We start from the raw sequence: 15123 nt of genomic DNA, 5'->3' as shown, positions 1-15123 counted from the left end.
TTAAGTTACAGTTTTTACATTCATTAAAAGTCTCAACTAACACCAAAGATTTCAGCTCGTTATTTTATGAATTGGGTCTGTGTGTGTTTGTTATTTTATTTATTTATTTGTAGTTTTACACGTGCATGGTAATTGCATCTTTAGTAAAGTACAAAGAGACTTCACCACCGCCTGAGTGAGAAAACGTACTTGTTGCTTTGCTCCACTGACCATAACCTTGACTTTTAACTACACAATCAGTGCGTTTTGATTCTAGTAAATGCGCTCTTTTGTCACCGTTAAGTGGCGCCGTGCTCGTTCTGCGCATGTCATCTGCGGTCTGGCCAACCGGGAGGAAACCGGGAGAGAGAGAGAGAGCAAGAGAGAGAGAGAGAGAGAGAGAGAGAGGGAGCGATAAGTTAACAGCGGACCCATGGAGCTCGTCGCAGCACTAGTGTTTTCTATGTCTTCTTGTCCACAATGCACTTTAGGATTTCAATAAGATGCGTGTGTGTTTCCAGATAATCAGTTTCCTCTTCGCCGTAAACTTTTACTGCCAGCCGCTCCGAGCTCAGGGTGAGTATCTGATTTCAGCTTCATAACTTTGGGTCATATCGGCGTCTGGGTGTCAATCTAGCCAACGATAAAAATGGAATACAAGTCAAGCATTCAGCCCTCGTACGAAGCTTCTGACCGACTTGTTGGTCCAGTGACAGTTGCCATCCTGTTTGGCCGATTTCGCTCCTCCGTTTTGGGAATGTCACGCCAAACTCCATTCCGGAGTCTCAGAACGTACCGTTTGTCGGCTTTTGCTGAACTCGGACACATCGCTGGCCAGTTATTTGGGACATTTTCTGAATCCCAAAGCTTCTCTGGTAAATTCGGCTAAAGCAATAACCCGGCAGTCTCCGGTTTGTTTATTCAAACCCCTGGATTTGAACCGGTCCAGAATGCTAGTTGCGCCCTACCGCGGAGTTCCGAGGTGGAGAACGACTGTGGGAATAACGGGAAAAAGCAAAACTAAAAGTTAAACGTCGTCATATTTATTGTATTTAATACACGCCGAATTAAAACCCACACGCTTCACATTCAAGAACATCTTTCAGCGCTGATTTCTAGTGTTTACTTTTGCCGAAAAGCAGGGATGCGCTGATTTAATCAGCGTGACGCTCTGTCCGTCACGGAGATCGAAACATATGGGGTTAGCAAGCATTTTGTGACAAAACACCGCTCGTGCGCTGTTAAAGTTCCAACTGCAGCGGTGGCGTCGTTCATTTGACGTGTACTTCGCGCTGTGTTCGTCCGCAGGTCGGATATAATAACTTGGAAGGATTTGCCGAACCGCTCTCCGGAGGAATAAGCAGGGAAAGGAAGGAAACAGCGCTGAAATAGCGGATTTGGGGGAAAAAACGGGAACGTTACCGCCGGAGCAAACTTCATACAAAGTTTTAGCACATTTTCGATTTTTTTGGTTATTAAAAATGTGAATTGATTTTATAAATTTTTCTTTAACGATGTGTTTCAAGATGACACTTTCTTTATTTCGGCAACCATCCTATACCGTCGAAGCACATATTCATATTATATCCCGGGATTGATCTGTTCCCATTTACAGTTAAGTAAACGCTGGCAAGTTTTAAATAAAAAGCTATTCAGTAGCAACCAGACATTTATAAGTGTATTGTATGCAGTATGTACCTGTGTGTATGAATCATTTTCACTACTCATTTCACTTCTCCTTTTCTATAGACCAGAAACTAACATTTGGCTTTTTAATCCTGGGTCAATAGAGGATAACTGGAAGTGAGCAAATCAGTCTGAACCAAGGCTCTATTTGCTTTTCAGTGTGACGATTCATTCAGTGGGACTTGTTAAAGCAGTTGCTCACCTCCCTGTGTGTCGGTGCTGTAGAGCAACTGGCCATGAATTTGCTTTTACTTGTTAATTGTCTGAGTCAACATGGGGCAGTCACTTGGTGCCTTGTTGCTGTTCCTGAGCCATTTGGCACCAGACCTTCAGCTGCAACACTGCAGAGCTCTGACACGGGCTCGGTCCCAGCCTTCCTCAGCGAAGGCTCGGTCCAACGGGGCTCCATGAGTCGGGTTATTAATTGGTCTAACGTGCTCATGGGTAGGTCTTTGATGTTAAGTCCACATGGGTGCAGGATGTGGATTTGCTCTGGCTAAATGTCGCTGGCACATCTGCCTGGAACATGAAAGAAGCGCAGCTCTCAGATCCTCATTTGTGGTGCACATTGTCGCCCAATGTCTTGTGGAAGTAGTAACGCTCCCAGAAAACGTAAAATAGGTTTAAGGTGTGATAAACAGCGCCAGGTGGAGTGAAGCTCCATACGTTTCCTCTCCAAACTCACCCCCCTCCATTTATTTCATGTAGAAATTCCATACATTTTCCTCTTTTATTGTGTTTTTGTCCGACTTTTCTCCTTGATTTGTTTCACGTTGCGATTTCGGTCATGGAGGCTAGCCGTGAGAGAATGCATCTGGAACCAATTTGACTCCTCAAAGCAAAAGCCAAGGAGGAGGGGAAGGAGGGTAGTGAACGGCAGCCCCTTTCTTTCCATGTCCACTGTGAGCCGCCATGGGCCGAAGTCCCACAAACCTAATTATAGTTTAGTGAACATAAAATTAAAGTGCAGCATACAGAGTTGAATTTTTTGGCCATTCCTTGATTCCGTGATTGCTGAACTGACCATGAAATATGATGTTTCTCCAACTGGCAACCCTGCGATAGTAGTTTGTCCAGGCACACAAGAAAGTTAAAATAGATATATTATTAATATCGTATAACAATATCCCTGTAAAGAATTTGCCCAAAGGCATATAAGGGAAAATATATGAATCACAACTTTTCCTAATATTCTCAAAAGCAGACTTTCACTCTTTCACTATCACGGTTGCACTCTGACTGAGACCACTGACCCTGCTGTGTCCCCTGGAGACAGGAGTTCAAAGCTCTGTGCTATCGAAGGCAGCATCAGCAGTCTGGTCATAGCTGAGGTTTACATGCTGCTAAACAAACATCTGCAGACCAATAGGAAAGCGCTCAGGCTGCAGGTTTATCTGCGGAGACCTGGAACATGGCACGTTCAGACGTTGTCCCCATTAGGCACCACATGCCATTTTATATATGTATATCAAATATAAATACAAATATTTACTACACACGTGCTGCTACAGTTAATTGGTGTGGATCTCGATATACTTGGTCATTGGCGATAGCTATCATACACACTGACTTTGTGGAAACATTGTTTATTTTGCTGACCAAACACATAGTGGCAGGAAGGTGTGCAGTTGTGATGTAATTTTCCCCTGCACAGTGTGTTTGCTTGCTCAGCGACGAAGCCATAACTCAAAACTTCTGCTTAGTTTCCTTGTTAGCGCGTTGGAATATTGTAGGCGTCCTCCCCACGGAAATGACCTGACACACATTGTCTTGCCGTTTCGTAACGCAGGTGGCTCAGTGTGGGGTTCAGATCGGCTTTGATGTTCAAGGAAGCTGCATAACGTGCATAATATTTAGTGTGACTGTATCAAGAGAAATCACAAGGCAGCTACTGTGACGGAAAGGCTTTATTAAAATCAAGAAATTGTGTAAACACTTAAAATATTGTGACACAACAATAAAATGTTTGTCTCATTGGTGCTAAGAAATCGGTAGCTTCAAATTAGCGTGAGAAGTGAATGAGACCCGAGCGCTACAGCGCTTTATCGGATGTCAGAGAAACATCGAGCCCAAACGTCAGATTAAACCAAGCAGTGCTTCCATCTCACAGTATTTGAGCAGTCAATCTGCTGTTACTAAGGCAGCTCCAATTCAGTCTTGTAATTGTATAGAATTCATATTAAGTAATGCAGTGAGGTGATAAAAACACAGAGGAATCGTTCTGAAAGCTTAAGGGCTTCTGTAGCCTCACTGTTGCCCCTGTGGGTAAAAAGTGTAGCAATAAATAACAGGATAATTACATTTTCTGCTCATTTCCTGACAGTCTTCATCTTATGCTCTCATAATGTTATGTTTGTGTTATGACACCAGTCTGGATGTCCCTCTCACTGTTTTTTTTTCTTCTTTCTGAACGCTTTCTTATTCCCAGTAGAAACGCAATTAAGGTGTAATTGGGTAACATCAAACTTTATTTTCCATTCAGCTTTATTGGCCACAGCTGGTTATCAGTTACCCGGGGTTGGACGCTGGGTGACAAGCAGATTCCTGTACAACCGCAGAAAATGCCTTAGTTAATTGTTTGGATGTTGAGAAGATAACAGGAAACAAAAAGGATGTCTTTTTTTAATACATTATCAATGATTCAAAAATACCCAATCTGCAGCACAGCTGGGTTAGACAGCTGGAGTTTGACTTTGTAGAAGTGATGGAATGGTAATAGTGGGGAGCAGGTGTTGTACATTTTAGACGTTCTAGCTATTGTGGTGTGTGTGTGTGTTTGAGTTGTGGTCAGGCAGGAAATCTCTATCACATTACTACCAGACCACAGTTACTGGCTACAGTCAGCCTGATATCCTGATGAAGTGATTCATCAGTCACAGACTAGTATGTTGTTTGTGTAAAACAAGCAAGACTTCCTTTGGCCCAGCTGCGTATCTGCTCCACACTACTGTACTCAGTGCACTGTGGATCAGCATCACTGTGTCTCAGCTCCTCGTTCAGCCTCTCTTCCATCCTCCCACTGCACACAGTGCTAAACACTCTTAACCACTCATTAAAATGAACAGTATATAATGTAACATTATGATGTGATCATCAGGACGACTCATTGTAATTTTCTCAGTGGATCCATTCTAAATGAACTAAGGATGATGAGCCTCAGGTGTGTTGAGCAGCGTAGGCCAGAACTGATAGAGCAAATATGTGCAGTGAGCTAAACTGTAACAGGCTTACTGAGATTATGTCAAATGAATTTCTTTGGCTGTTAAACCTTAACACCTGAGTGAAAGTCCTGGAAGAAGGGTCATTTTCCTATAAGTGAATCCCGTCTTCTCATCTCACGTCTCCTTACACTTCAAGGGCACATGCGTCTCATTATGTCCTTTTTCATTAGACACACAGAACACAAGTTGGACCAGGTCTGTGTCGGCTTTTAATTCTGCTAATTGAATATGAAATGAGGGGGTGGGACTGCTGTGTCATCTGGAGGCCTGCGTCTGGGCCGGACATCTGCTCTTTGTTTAATAGGGTTCAGGTGTTCCGGAGGTTTGGCGGGTGCGTGTACAGTACACACCTGGTTAACATGTGGCTGCATGGGCCACTCTTCTCTCCTTGCACACAATAAGTACATCCATACAAATCAACCATGCATCCCTACATGCATAGGTTTCATATGCAATAAAAGTAATCATCAAGTGCTCTGCCGACCTGATGGAGATTAATCCCAGACCGCTTGTTGCTCAACTAGTGAGCAAATTTATGCTGTTTCTGTGATATGGTAATATTTTGGATTTAAACTTAGCAAGATAGGAAGATCCTATATTTTTAGAACTGACTTGTTGGAAGAGAGGGTTTTGTGGATAGACACAAACCCATATTAATGGTGCTAGTGTGACACATGATGTGGGGTTATGGTCTATGACTGCTTACCAAAGTCACACACCAGGAGAGCCACGCTTCACAGCTACTTGTCAACAAAGTCAGCTGACGAGGCCTTTGGGTCCAGTAAAACTTTTGCTGTGTCCATCGCAGGCGGATTTTTACCCAGAACAAGACGTGGGTCCGTCTCCCTCCCTTCCCTGAAGCCTGTTCACGTCTCTTTCTGGCAGTCGATGTGAGGCCCATATCAGGAACGGGCATTTGCTCCATTCATCTCGTCTCCCACCGACTGTCAGAGAAGCTGTTTGAAGTGCTGTCAGTAAAATTTTACATTGTTTCAGACGTCACCAAACGTTACCAAAAAGCCACAGGATCGCTCAGTTTATTCTGATTTCTTGAATCGTTTAGCATTTGGGCCACTGTTGAGTCAGAGCAAACATATGCAGACAAATCACTTACATTTCCATTTATTTAAATGCAATTACTTCACAAACTCTCAGTTAATTCCCCGGGCAAAGATCCTTTTTATTAAATAAAATGCAACTAAAGGCAAAGAATACAACTGTTTTTATCTACCACACATGAATAGCTGATTCTTCAATACTCAGCTCCGCATGGCAAAGCTCAATTAATCACTGCACAGGAAGTGACCTTTGACATGCATCGATTAAACTCTCCACCCGGAGAGTGTGCAGCGGCTCTGAGGAATGCAGGAAGCAGAGTGGTAGCACACATGAGGAGTCTTAGGTCTGCGTATTTGTGGGGTCGACTCACATTCTGCTGCTACAGACGCACGGTGACGGCCTACGTTTGCTTCAGCATGCTCCTTTTTGCCCTGGCACGCTAATGCAAAGGCTAAGCGGCCTCGTTCAGTGCTTTATGAAACCTGTAAACATCCTGAAGGAGTTACCCTGACTCTCTGCTTCCATGGACACATGCGTGGAGGAAACTGGCCGGCAGGAAACCCAGAGTAATGTTACATTTGACGAAAAAGGGGGTGCTCTGAAATTCCTCCCCCTATCGTCGCAGTGGCGGGCTCCCACTCATGAGTGTGCTGATATTCACATATTGTCAAAACTCAAATTCTGCTTTTTTCTCTGTAGCCAGCTTGAACCCCATGTGTGGCAACGGGCAAAGGACGTTTCTGCAGCTGCCATGTTTTTCTTTCGTGGGTAAACCCAAACTAATGAATTTTCATCCCTCGGCCTAAGTCAGGAATAATTTTTTTACCTAATACTCTTAATCTCTTTAAGCTTTTGTACATTGTATTGAGCCTTTTGCAAAATGACGACCTGAGCTGAGGAAACGTTAACAGAGCGTTTCTGTGGCCTTCACCTCTCTTCACGTGTGACTATGCTGATGAATCAGTGGTTTTAGCCTCCGGCCCTTTAAATTCTGAGATATCCCTGGAGTGTCTGCACCCATCACTGTCTGCTGTGTAGAGACTGAAATGCCAAGCAAACTTCAATTGAGAGATCACAAACCTGTAAATTAAGAGGAGAAGATAAAAGAAATGCTGCTAAAAGCTCCACGATGTTCATCTTCTGACTTTGTCTGCAGCTGAGAAGTAAGGTTGGTTAACTTGTTGCGTTCAATCCAATTTATCAATTCACTGTGACTGCTCAATCGTGAGTCATTGAAGGCCTGGTTTGTTGATAACCCACATGCAGTTGTTTATTGCCTCTATTACAGAGTGGGTCTGGTCTGTGGGAACGTTTGAAACAGGACATCAGGAAGAAAAGGAAAAAGTAGTGTAGGTATAGAAATGTGAAATAGTTGCCAAATTGCCAAATATGACAAAATAAAAATATATTCCAATGTTGGAAATTAACCCATTATCAAACAAAGTAATGGTAATTTTGATTTCTGCCTCTGAGCAGCTTTGACTGCATGTAAGCTCAAAGTGAAAATCATGTCTCTTCCCACTTCTGATCTTTTTTTCCACTCCACAGACACTACAGCAGTGTTTACCATCACAGAGCAGATATGTTTCTCACTCCTCACTGGAATGACTCCCTTGCCTCCAGTCTGGCCTAAATGTGGCCACCCGCTGGCTGCATTTCAACATTTTACACAACATTTCTATCTTCGTATCACAGAGACACAGTGCTGGAGTTCTCATGCTCTTCCTTTGATATTAGATGAAGACCTATCTGTTGTCTCATGGTTTGGATGTGATGTTGAAATTATTAACAGGGCCTTGTACAAATAGAGCTCATGTAAAGTATGTATGCAGATTGCAGTGTGACTGATGCTTCTCCAGAAACACAGATTGCTCTAATGCAATTTACAGGAGGGCCTTTGAACACAGCGTCAGTTTACAGGTCCACCCCCAGCATAATGTCTCCCACCCTGAGTGACTGACAGTCGCTGTGTTGTTTTAATCCCCCCACATAGCTCTGTTTTTCTCTCAGCACACACAGATATCCCCCCAGTGTTTTGAGTATCAATCCCCCCCAGCTGGGCCACATGGTTCTGCCATAGAGATCTCAGACCTCATGTTGACATATCTTATCTCTGGGATAAGGGTTGTGTGTGTGGCTGTATGTGTGAGGACCAGTGTGTGGTTATATCGTTAGTGGGACCATTTGAACTGGTCGCCTCCTTCGGAGGGCTGTTAGAGGGTTAGGACTTGATGCGTGTGTGTGTGTGTGTGTACTTCATCACACTGTATGCATTAAAGCTTTGTTGGTGTTGTTTTTGGCATTTATAATAATTGGAGACTTATTTATGCTGCTCTTTGCAGTGCATGCACTATCCAGTCCATACTCCTGGCCTAAATACTGAACGAACATAATGAGGAGATGACAGTTAATGCAGCTAATGGCTGATCTTTAATCTCATGGGTGGTATTTTGAAGGACAGGAACATTTCTAATAAACACGTCACTCCTGACGTGTCTTCACCTTTGTCCTTTAGGTCTTTGCAATAATTAAACCTGACGTAACTGATCTTTTTGTATTGTGAAAATGTAATCAAAAATAATTTGGTGAGCCTTTTGGACAAAGTTCAACTTTGTCTTTGAATGGTGTATTTGGACACATGCTCTGTGGAGCCTGCTGATGACATGTTCAGTATATCAGTGGCTTTGATCCTTCCAGTCATATCAAGCCTCTGCATTAGCTGTGCTAACATTTAGGTGGTCTCTTCCAGGCCCTGTCATAGTACACTGGTGTGCAACAGCCAGTAAGTGTAATGTGGCAGACTGAATTAAGTGCAACAGTGCACATGTGGGGCTGCTAGTCTGCCCTTCATTCTGTAAACTCTGATTGTAACAATGTGGCTGAGGGGTGGTTTTGTTCCTGTTGTGTGTATGCTGAGCTAGAATGAGGCCAGCACTCATTAGCCGCCAGCCAGGGGCCCTCATACTGTACATAGCTGAATGGACTCCATCGCCACCCCCCCCCCCCCAATTATTATGTCACCTGCCATTGTTTGAAAAAGCTGTTTCCCTCTGTGTGTGTGTGTGTGTGTGTGTGTGTGTGTGTGTGTGTGTGTGTGTGTGTGTGTGTGTGTGTGTGTGTGTGTGTGTGTGTGTGTGTAGGGGGGTGTTAGAGAGAGAAAGTTCATTTCCTTCATTATACATGGAAAAAACAGATGTGTGTGTGCAGGATAACTGCATAGCTGTCTTATTAAGCTGACTGACCTGCACATTTGGCCCAAATTCCGAGCAGCAGCTACAATCAATACGTTGGAATGTATTTGAATGCCTCTAGAGGAGAGACCAGCCTGGTTCTTGGTGCACAAAACAACCAATCTTATGATCTGACCTGCTACCGCCTATTATTTTGTCATTGCATTAGATTTCAGGTTACGTATTCAACATACAGCACACAAAAAACTAAAATAGAATAAAATCGGCTTCAGTTTAATATTAATTCCTAATTCACACCTTCCACATTATACACAGACACTCAAAATTTAAAAATCTGCTGTCGTTTACAGCCTTAAATACACGCACGCACACACGCACACACGCACGCACACACACACACACCCAAAATCAGTAGGAGTTGTGGTTTGTTGGCCGTGTTGACTGCATTCGCTTCCTTTCAGGCCTCATAATGCCTACCAGCAGTGGTCAATTTGGGAAATCCTCACAAAGAGGCTGCTGGCTGTGCTGGGTGACTGGTGGGGGCAACGGGCAAGGAAGTTCCAAAGAACAGGGATAAAGAACAAATCATCAGCTGCCCATGTTTGTCTGTATTAGTCCGTTTAGAGACAATATGATTAATATGTCAGTGTACACAGGATGATCATGTCAACCACAGCACTGAGCATCTTCACAACATCCAGCCAGTGTGTGGAAGATTACTGCTTTGATCTCCCCTTGTGTCTGTTCTTAGGAGTCTGATTCTAGTGCAACATCCTCGCAGACAGTATTCTGAGCTGAGCTGACTTACATTACATTACATTTGTTCTTTTACAGTACACAGTAGTATTTTTCATCAGTAATTATAACGCTGGCACAGTTCTAGCTATTATTTTAAAGTATCTTGGGTAAAACTAAACAGTGCTTGGTTTTCCTTTCCCCGCTTTTCTTTTATTGGCCTCTTCATTGAATCTAACATATGGAAAACCAGGTTATCAAAAATTGTATTTGGTCAATAGACAATGTTTTATGTCGTGTTTTTAAATAGTTGGTTTCTCAAGGGAATCAGTTAAAAAAACAGACTTTGTACTGTAACTATAAATACAGCAGCCTATCAATTGCTTGATACTAGTGATAATGGATAGAGATTCAACATTTAAAAAGATTTGAATTTGACTGATGTGGATTGGGGGAAGATGAATTGTCTACTATAACATAGAGATATTTTTAATGTATAATTTTATATAAAACAAATTATTACTATCCTGAATGATAAACCAAAACTTGAAATAGTACTTATAGTTAATTTTACAATTTATATCGAATGTTCACCTTAACAAAGAATGAGATAAAACATTGTCAAGCTTGTAATAATCCTAATATACACTATGAAATCTAACTTGGTGCATTTTTGTGTTCAGATCCCTCCTGTTGCCATCATGCTCCCCAGTTCTCCCCATGTAAAGAAGCTTGTGACCAGGTATGAGCACGCACACTAACAAATACACACATGAGCAAGCCCACTCCTCAGCCTTTTATAGTTGGCAATAAATGGGGGGTTTTGAAAGGGAGTGGTCTGTAGTTTTTTGTCTCTTTTAGCGCTTTGAAGTGCAGAATAAAAGTTCTCACTCTGTGTCAATTGGGAGCAGGTGACGCTCTCTCTCTCCTTCTGCCCCCCTGTCTTTGCTTCTGAAGCTCTCGTGTCCCTCTTTACAGCAAAAAGACACATAAAGGCGACGTGAAAGAATCTTTTCTCCGCGAGCAGCTAACAGGCATGGGGTTCAAACCTTATTGCTGCTTTTGAAGTACGGGCTTGTGATGGGGGAGGGGGTGTGGCATCTGAAGAGGGAGGTTGGACAGAACTTATTGTGTCTCTTATTGGCTGACATCATCATTTTGCTAGCCAGAGAAAGAGAGACCATACATAAGGACGTGAAATGACAGATGAAGAGGGCTAAAAAGAAGTGAAGAGACGGGAGAATTAAGAAAAGATGGGAAAAAACAGAAATAAACGGAAAATAACAAAGAGGAGAAAAGATAAAGAAGGCTAATGGTCGTTGGAGGTTGTGGTTAGGGGTCGGGGGTCTTGGGTGGGTTCTGTTTGGTGTGACGCATGCAGGGGATGGGTGTCAGGCCCACCTTGTAATCACTAGGACCATTTTAGCTTTAATGGAAGCTGCCTTGTGTGTGGTCACACCCAGAAAATAAGCGGTTTTCCAGAAATCCTGGTGGTTATATATAGAATTGTGAAGCCTCACAGAATCTTGTTTTGTCTTTATTCAAATTAATGAACAGCACACACGTTCCTGATGTGACTGGAAGCTTTCTGACTAATAAGGGCTCAAAGAGGCTAAAGCATCAATCATGAAGGCCGAAATCTAACAAGATCTGTTGGTGTTTGCCTGACAATGACCTCTAGTGGTCATGAAGATTATGATGCCCACCTGAAAAAAAAGGAGAAATAGTCCAGCATTTTACTAACATGACATCCACCATTTCTCCCAACTCCTTGAAGACCTTCACAACTGGGCTTTGTAATACATAATAAAGGTTTTTATTTCAATCCTGCTGTGTTTCATATACTGATGGGCATGACTGTAATTATCCATTGACATATACAGTATATATCTTGTGAGGAGCAGCTGTACCGACATTTTTCTGAGACGTGACCCGTTTGATCATTCTGCCATTCAGCACTTATTCAGCCTTAATGCAGATGGACAAACGTAGAAAAGGCCCATTTGCCTGGCTGGTTTTCAGGGTCTGTCTTTTGTTGCACGGGTGCGATTTCTCCTTTGATTATCTGCCAACTAATCACTGTTGCTTTGCTTCGTCTTGCGGTTTTGAGTTCAGCGAGGTTGCAAGGGTGTTTGGAAAAGGAGCAGACAAACTTACTGTCAATCTGTCAAGATTCCTTCGGATTTAGCTCATTCCAAGAAAGACCAGACCAGAAACACCTGATTACAAACACATTATGAGCACCTGCCGCCTGTCTAAAGGCAATGAATGAGCTCCAAAAGGGAAGTGGAGAACGTTTTCTGTAATTTGGGGCATAATGTTGCCACTAAGGGACAATTCTGCATCTCTCAAACTCATTTTGTATCATTTTGTAAGTTCAGATTTGAGTGAACTTTGTTTCCAAATAAGACTTCGACTCAAACTGCTCTGAGTTTAAAAACCGGCCTCCTCCAGTACAAACAAGCCGTATTTTGTATGTCGCAAACATAATATAATAATGTAGTTATTTTGGACCTCAGCGGCTTATTTTCTTAGCAAAGCTGCACATTCTTTACTGAAGCTCATAGCAGTGTGAATGAAGCCTTTCGGGCAGCGTTCTGAGCCAGCGTGGTGTCCGAGCTGTGGGAGGACGGAGGTGATGCGCAGGAATGGCTCGTCTTTCCAGCCGTGTGAGTGTGTGAAGCTGTAAATCTCCCTCTCTTGGTTTCATGACTTCACACTTCAGCCAGAGCCCCAGCGTTGGCAGGGGCTGCGTTCTCCCAGGCTCTCACACAGCGCTTGGATGTGCTTTGGCCAAGTGTGCGTATGTGTGTGGCTACACACCCAAGACTTGTGGATGTCTACTGGTGTGTCTAAACGAGCATATTTCAGAAGTGACTACATTAGCCCACACTTTCCCATGGCCGAAGCACATTCCTCAGCACAACACGAGTCAACAAACAGCTCAACACGGTCTAAAGGTGCAACAAGGGCGTTTTTATGGTCTCACTGATCAAAGTAAGGTGGGGAGTGTTTGACTGTTAGAATAACTAATGTGCCCAGTTTATTCCAATAATCAGAAACAGAGTAATTAAACAGCGTATTAAACAGCCGTATTCTTCTGAAAACTAGGCGCTGAGATTGTTTGTTTCAGGTTGTGTCTCACTCTTGTCTTGCAGCTCGCCACGATAAAGAGTGAGTCTCGGCTGAAGCATCTGCTCCAGAGGTTACCCAGTTACTGCCCAGAGTCTATGGTGAGTTCACTGTCTGCATGCCACTGTAGGATGTTAGGATGCCAAAGTACCAGGTGAGTAACTAGGTTTCCTTAGGCTGGTTAGTGATGTCTAACCTTTGAGAAGAGGCAAAGTGTGATCACATCAGCCCCTGTAGAGATCCTGGTTTATTGCCAGTAATTCAAATCTTATTATTTACTCCTCCAAGCTGACACAGTGACACACCAATATTTTTAAACGGCCCCCAGCATCCCAGCATTAGAGGTGAGCCGTCAAGCTGTTCATATTATCTGTATTTCATGCTCCTAATAAAACATTTTAATAATAATAAGAGCTACACTATACTTTTGGATTGTGTATTTTCCTGTACACTGCATTACACTGCACTTCTCATAATAATTAATAGTTGTACTAATATGTCCCTGTGTCTTATATTTTTTTTTTGTTTTAGTATTGGTTTTAGTTTCTTTTTCCATATTCAGTGTTTTATTCATTTATTTCATCTAAAAGCAGCTGTAACAAAGCAAAAACAAGTGAAGGTCGTTAAATTTTAAATGGCATCTTATGTGTGATATGTGTGAGGACAGAATATACTGAGCTTAGTCTAGTTGAGCACATAAAAACGTGATTTATCATGATTGACTTACAGCTCTTATTTAAAAATACATATACATATTAGAGGGGACTAGAAAAGTGTGCAACTGAATGCCATTTCTGCCACTACTGCATGGTTCATAACCCTAGGTTTGTAATCACATGGTAGCAACATGCTGCAGGAACGCCAGCTCAAAGCTGTACAAACACAAAGCACTATAAGGAGTGAAACGTTTGTTAGAGAGGCTCATTTAAACAGGTCTTCATCAAACATTAATGACGTCACACTGCTCCTCCATGTTTGACACCCATCGTCACGTTTGGATCATGCGCTGATCCTTTCCCTCTCCATCTTCCTAGTGCCCGATGAATGTGGTTTTCATCAGTTCAAAGAATCTTATTGCAGAACTGTTGAAGCATTTGAGGTGTTTCCTAATGTGGGAAACAGTCTTGTGCTTTAAAACGTGTCAATTCTGATTGTAGACGTAGACATTGAATGCCACTCACAGAGTAGAAGAGCCTTCTGCAATGCCTGCAATGCAAAGTGTGCTTTGTGGTTTGGCCTTTAGCATGTGTGATGCTCGATGTCTTGTTGTGGTCCTGATTGTTAACTCTTGGCCAGCATTAAGGCAGAATTCGTATCAGCTCTCTAATTACACATACACAGGAAGTGGGTTGGTGGTTCTGCTGGGTTACTGCAGCACCTGGTTAAACCCACACATGCACTGTACACAGTATTTTACTTCCTCCCACCAAGGCTAATTAGAAAGCAGGGCGGCCGCTTTGGTGCTCGTCTTGTCTCGCTCCAATAGTTTATTAGAACCAGACCAGTAATTAGACAAGGGCCGCCTTAAATGTTTTCTATCATTTGTGCAATGGTCCTGTATTTATTCAACTAATTAGCCAACAATATGTTTTTTACAGTACATTTTACAGTAAAATTTATAAACAGGTTTTTTACAGGGTTAGTGCCTATGTGTATCCTGCATCCACATCCCAAACACTTTGCTAATGTACCAATACTAAGCTACTTTTTAAACTTTATTTATTTTCTAAACTTTAATTTGGTCACTTGTGGAGCTCTGACTGTGGATGAAAGTGTTTCTGCTTATTCTCATCCAAACTGCAGCATTACTCTTTGTGCCATGTTCTGGCGTTTTTGGCTCCTGCTTCCTCACAAATCATGTTTATGATTCATGTAAAGACCCGGTTACTCCTCAGACTGTCTCATACAGTAAATGATGTTGACGCCCACTGAAGGAAGCCTTTGTTCCCAGGCCAAGAGACACGGCAGCGTTGTTAGAAGTGGTGTTAAGTTTACAGAAATGACTGTCCTGTTAACGCGTAGGGACATGAAAGGCGCATTGTTTGTGCAACACTTACTTTTCCATGTTTTGCTGAGATGCTGTCTCTGGCTCCATCATTCTGCCCTTTAGGTTGAAGAGA

The 15123-nt window shown here is 42.7% G+C and overlaps 1 protein-coding gene across 1 annotated transcript in view; it reads left to right on the top strand.

The window, feature by feature from the left end:
* Positions 1–369: 369 nt before the first annotated feature.
* The window catches only part of reck (reversion-inducing-cysteine-rich protein with kazal motifs), a 30763-nt gene continuing 16009 nt past the window's right edge, over positions 370–15123 (top strand). Inside the window, exons 1-3 of the mRNA XM_029147205.3 lie at positions 370–555; positions 10555–10613; positions 13030–13104. Of these exons, the coding sequence (XP_029003038.1) occupies positions 483–555; positions 10555–10613; positions 13030–13104 (207 nt within the window). The 5' untranslated portion in view covers positions 370–482. The remainder of the gene's footprint in view (positions 556–10554; positions 10614–13029; positions 13105–15123) is intronic.

This window comes from Betta splendens, chromosome 4, assembly GCF_900634795.4.
Source record: "Betta splendens chromosome 4, fBetSpl5.4, whole genome shotgun sequence".
NCBI lineage: Eukaryota > Metazoa > Chordata > Actinopteri > Anabantiformes > Osphronemidae > Betta > Betta splendens.
The sequence above is the reverse complement of the archived record's forward strand: the minus strand, read 5'-3'. Positions and strand labels throughout refer to the sequence as shown.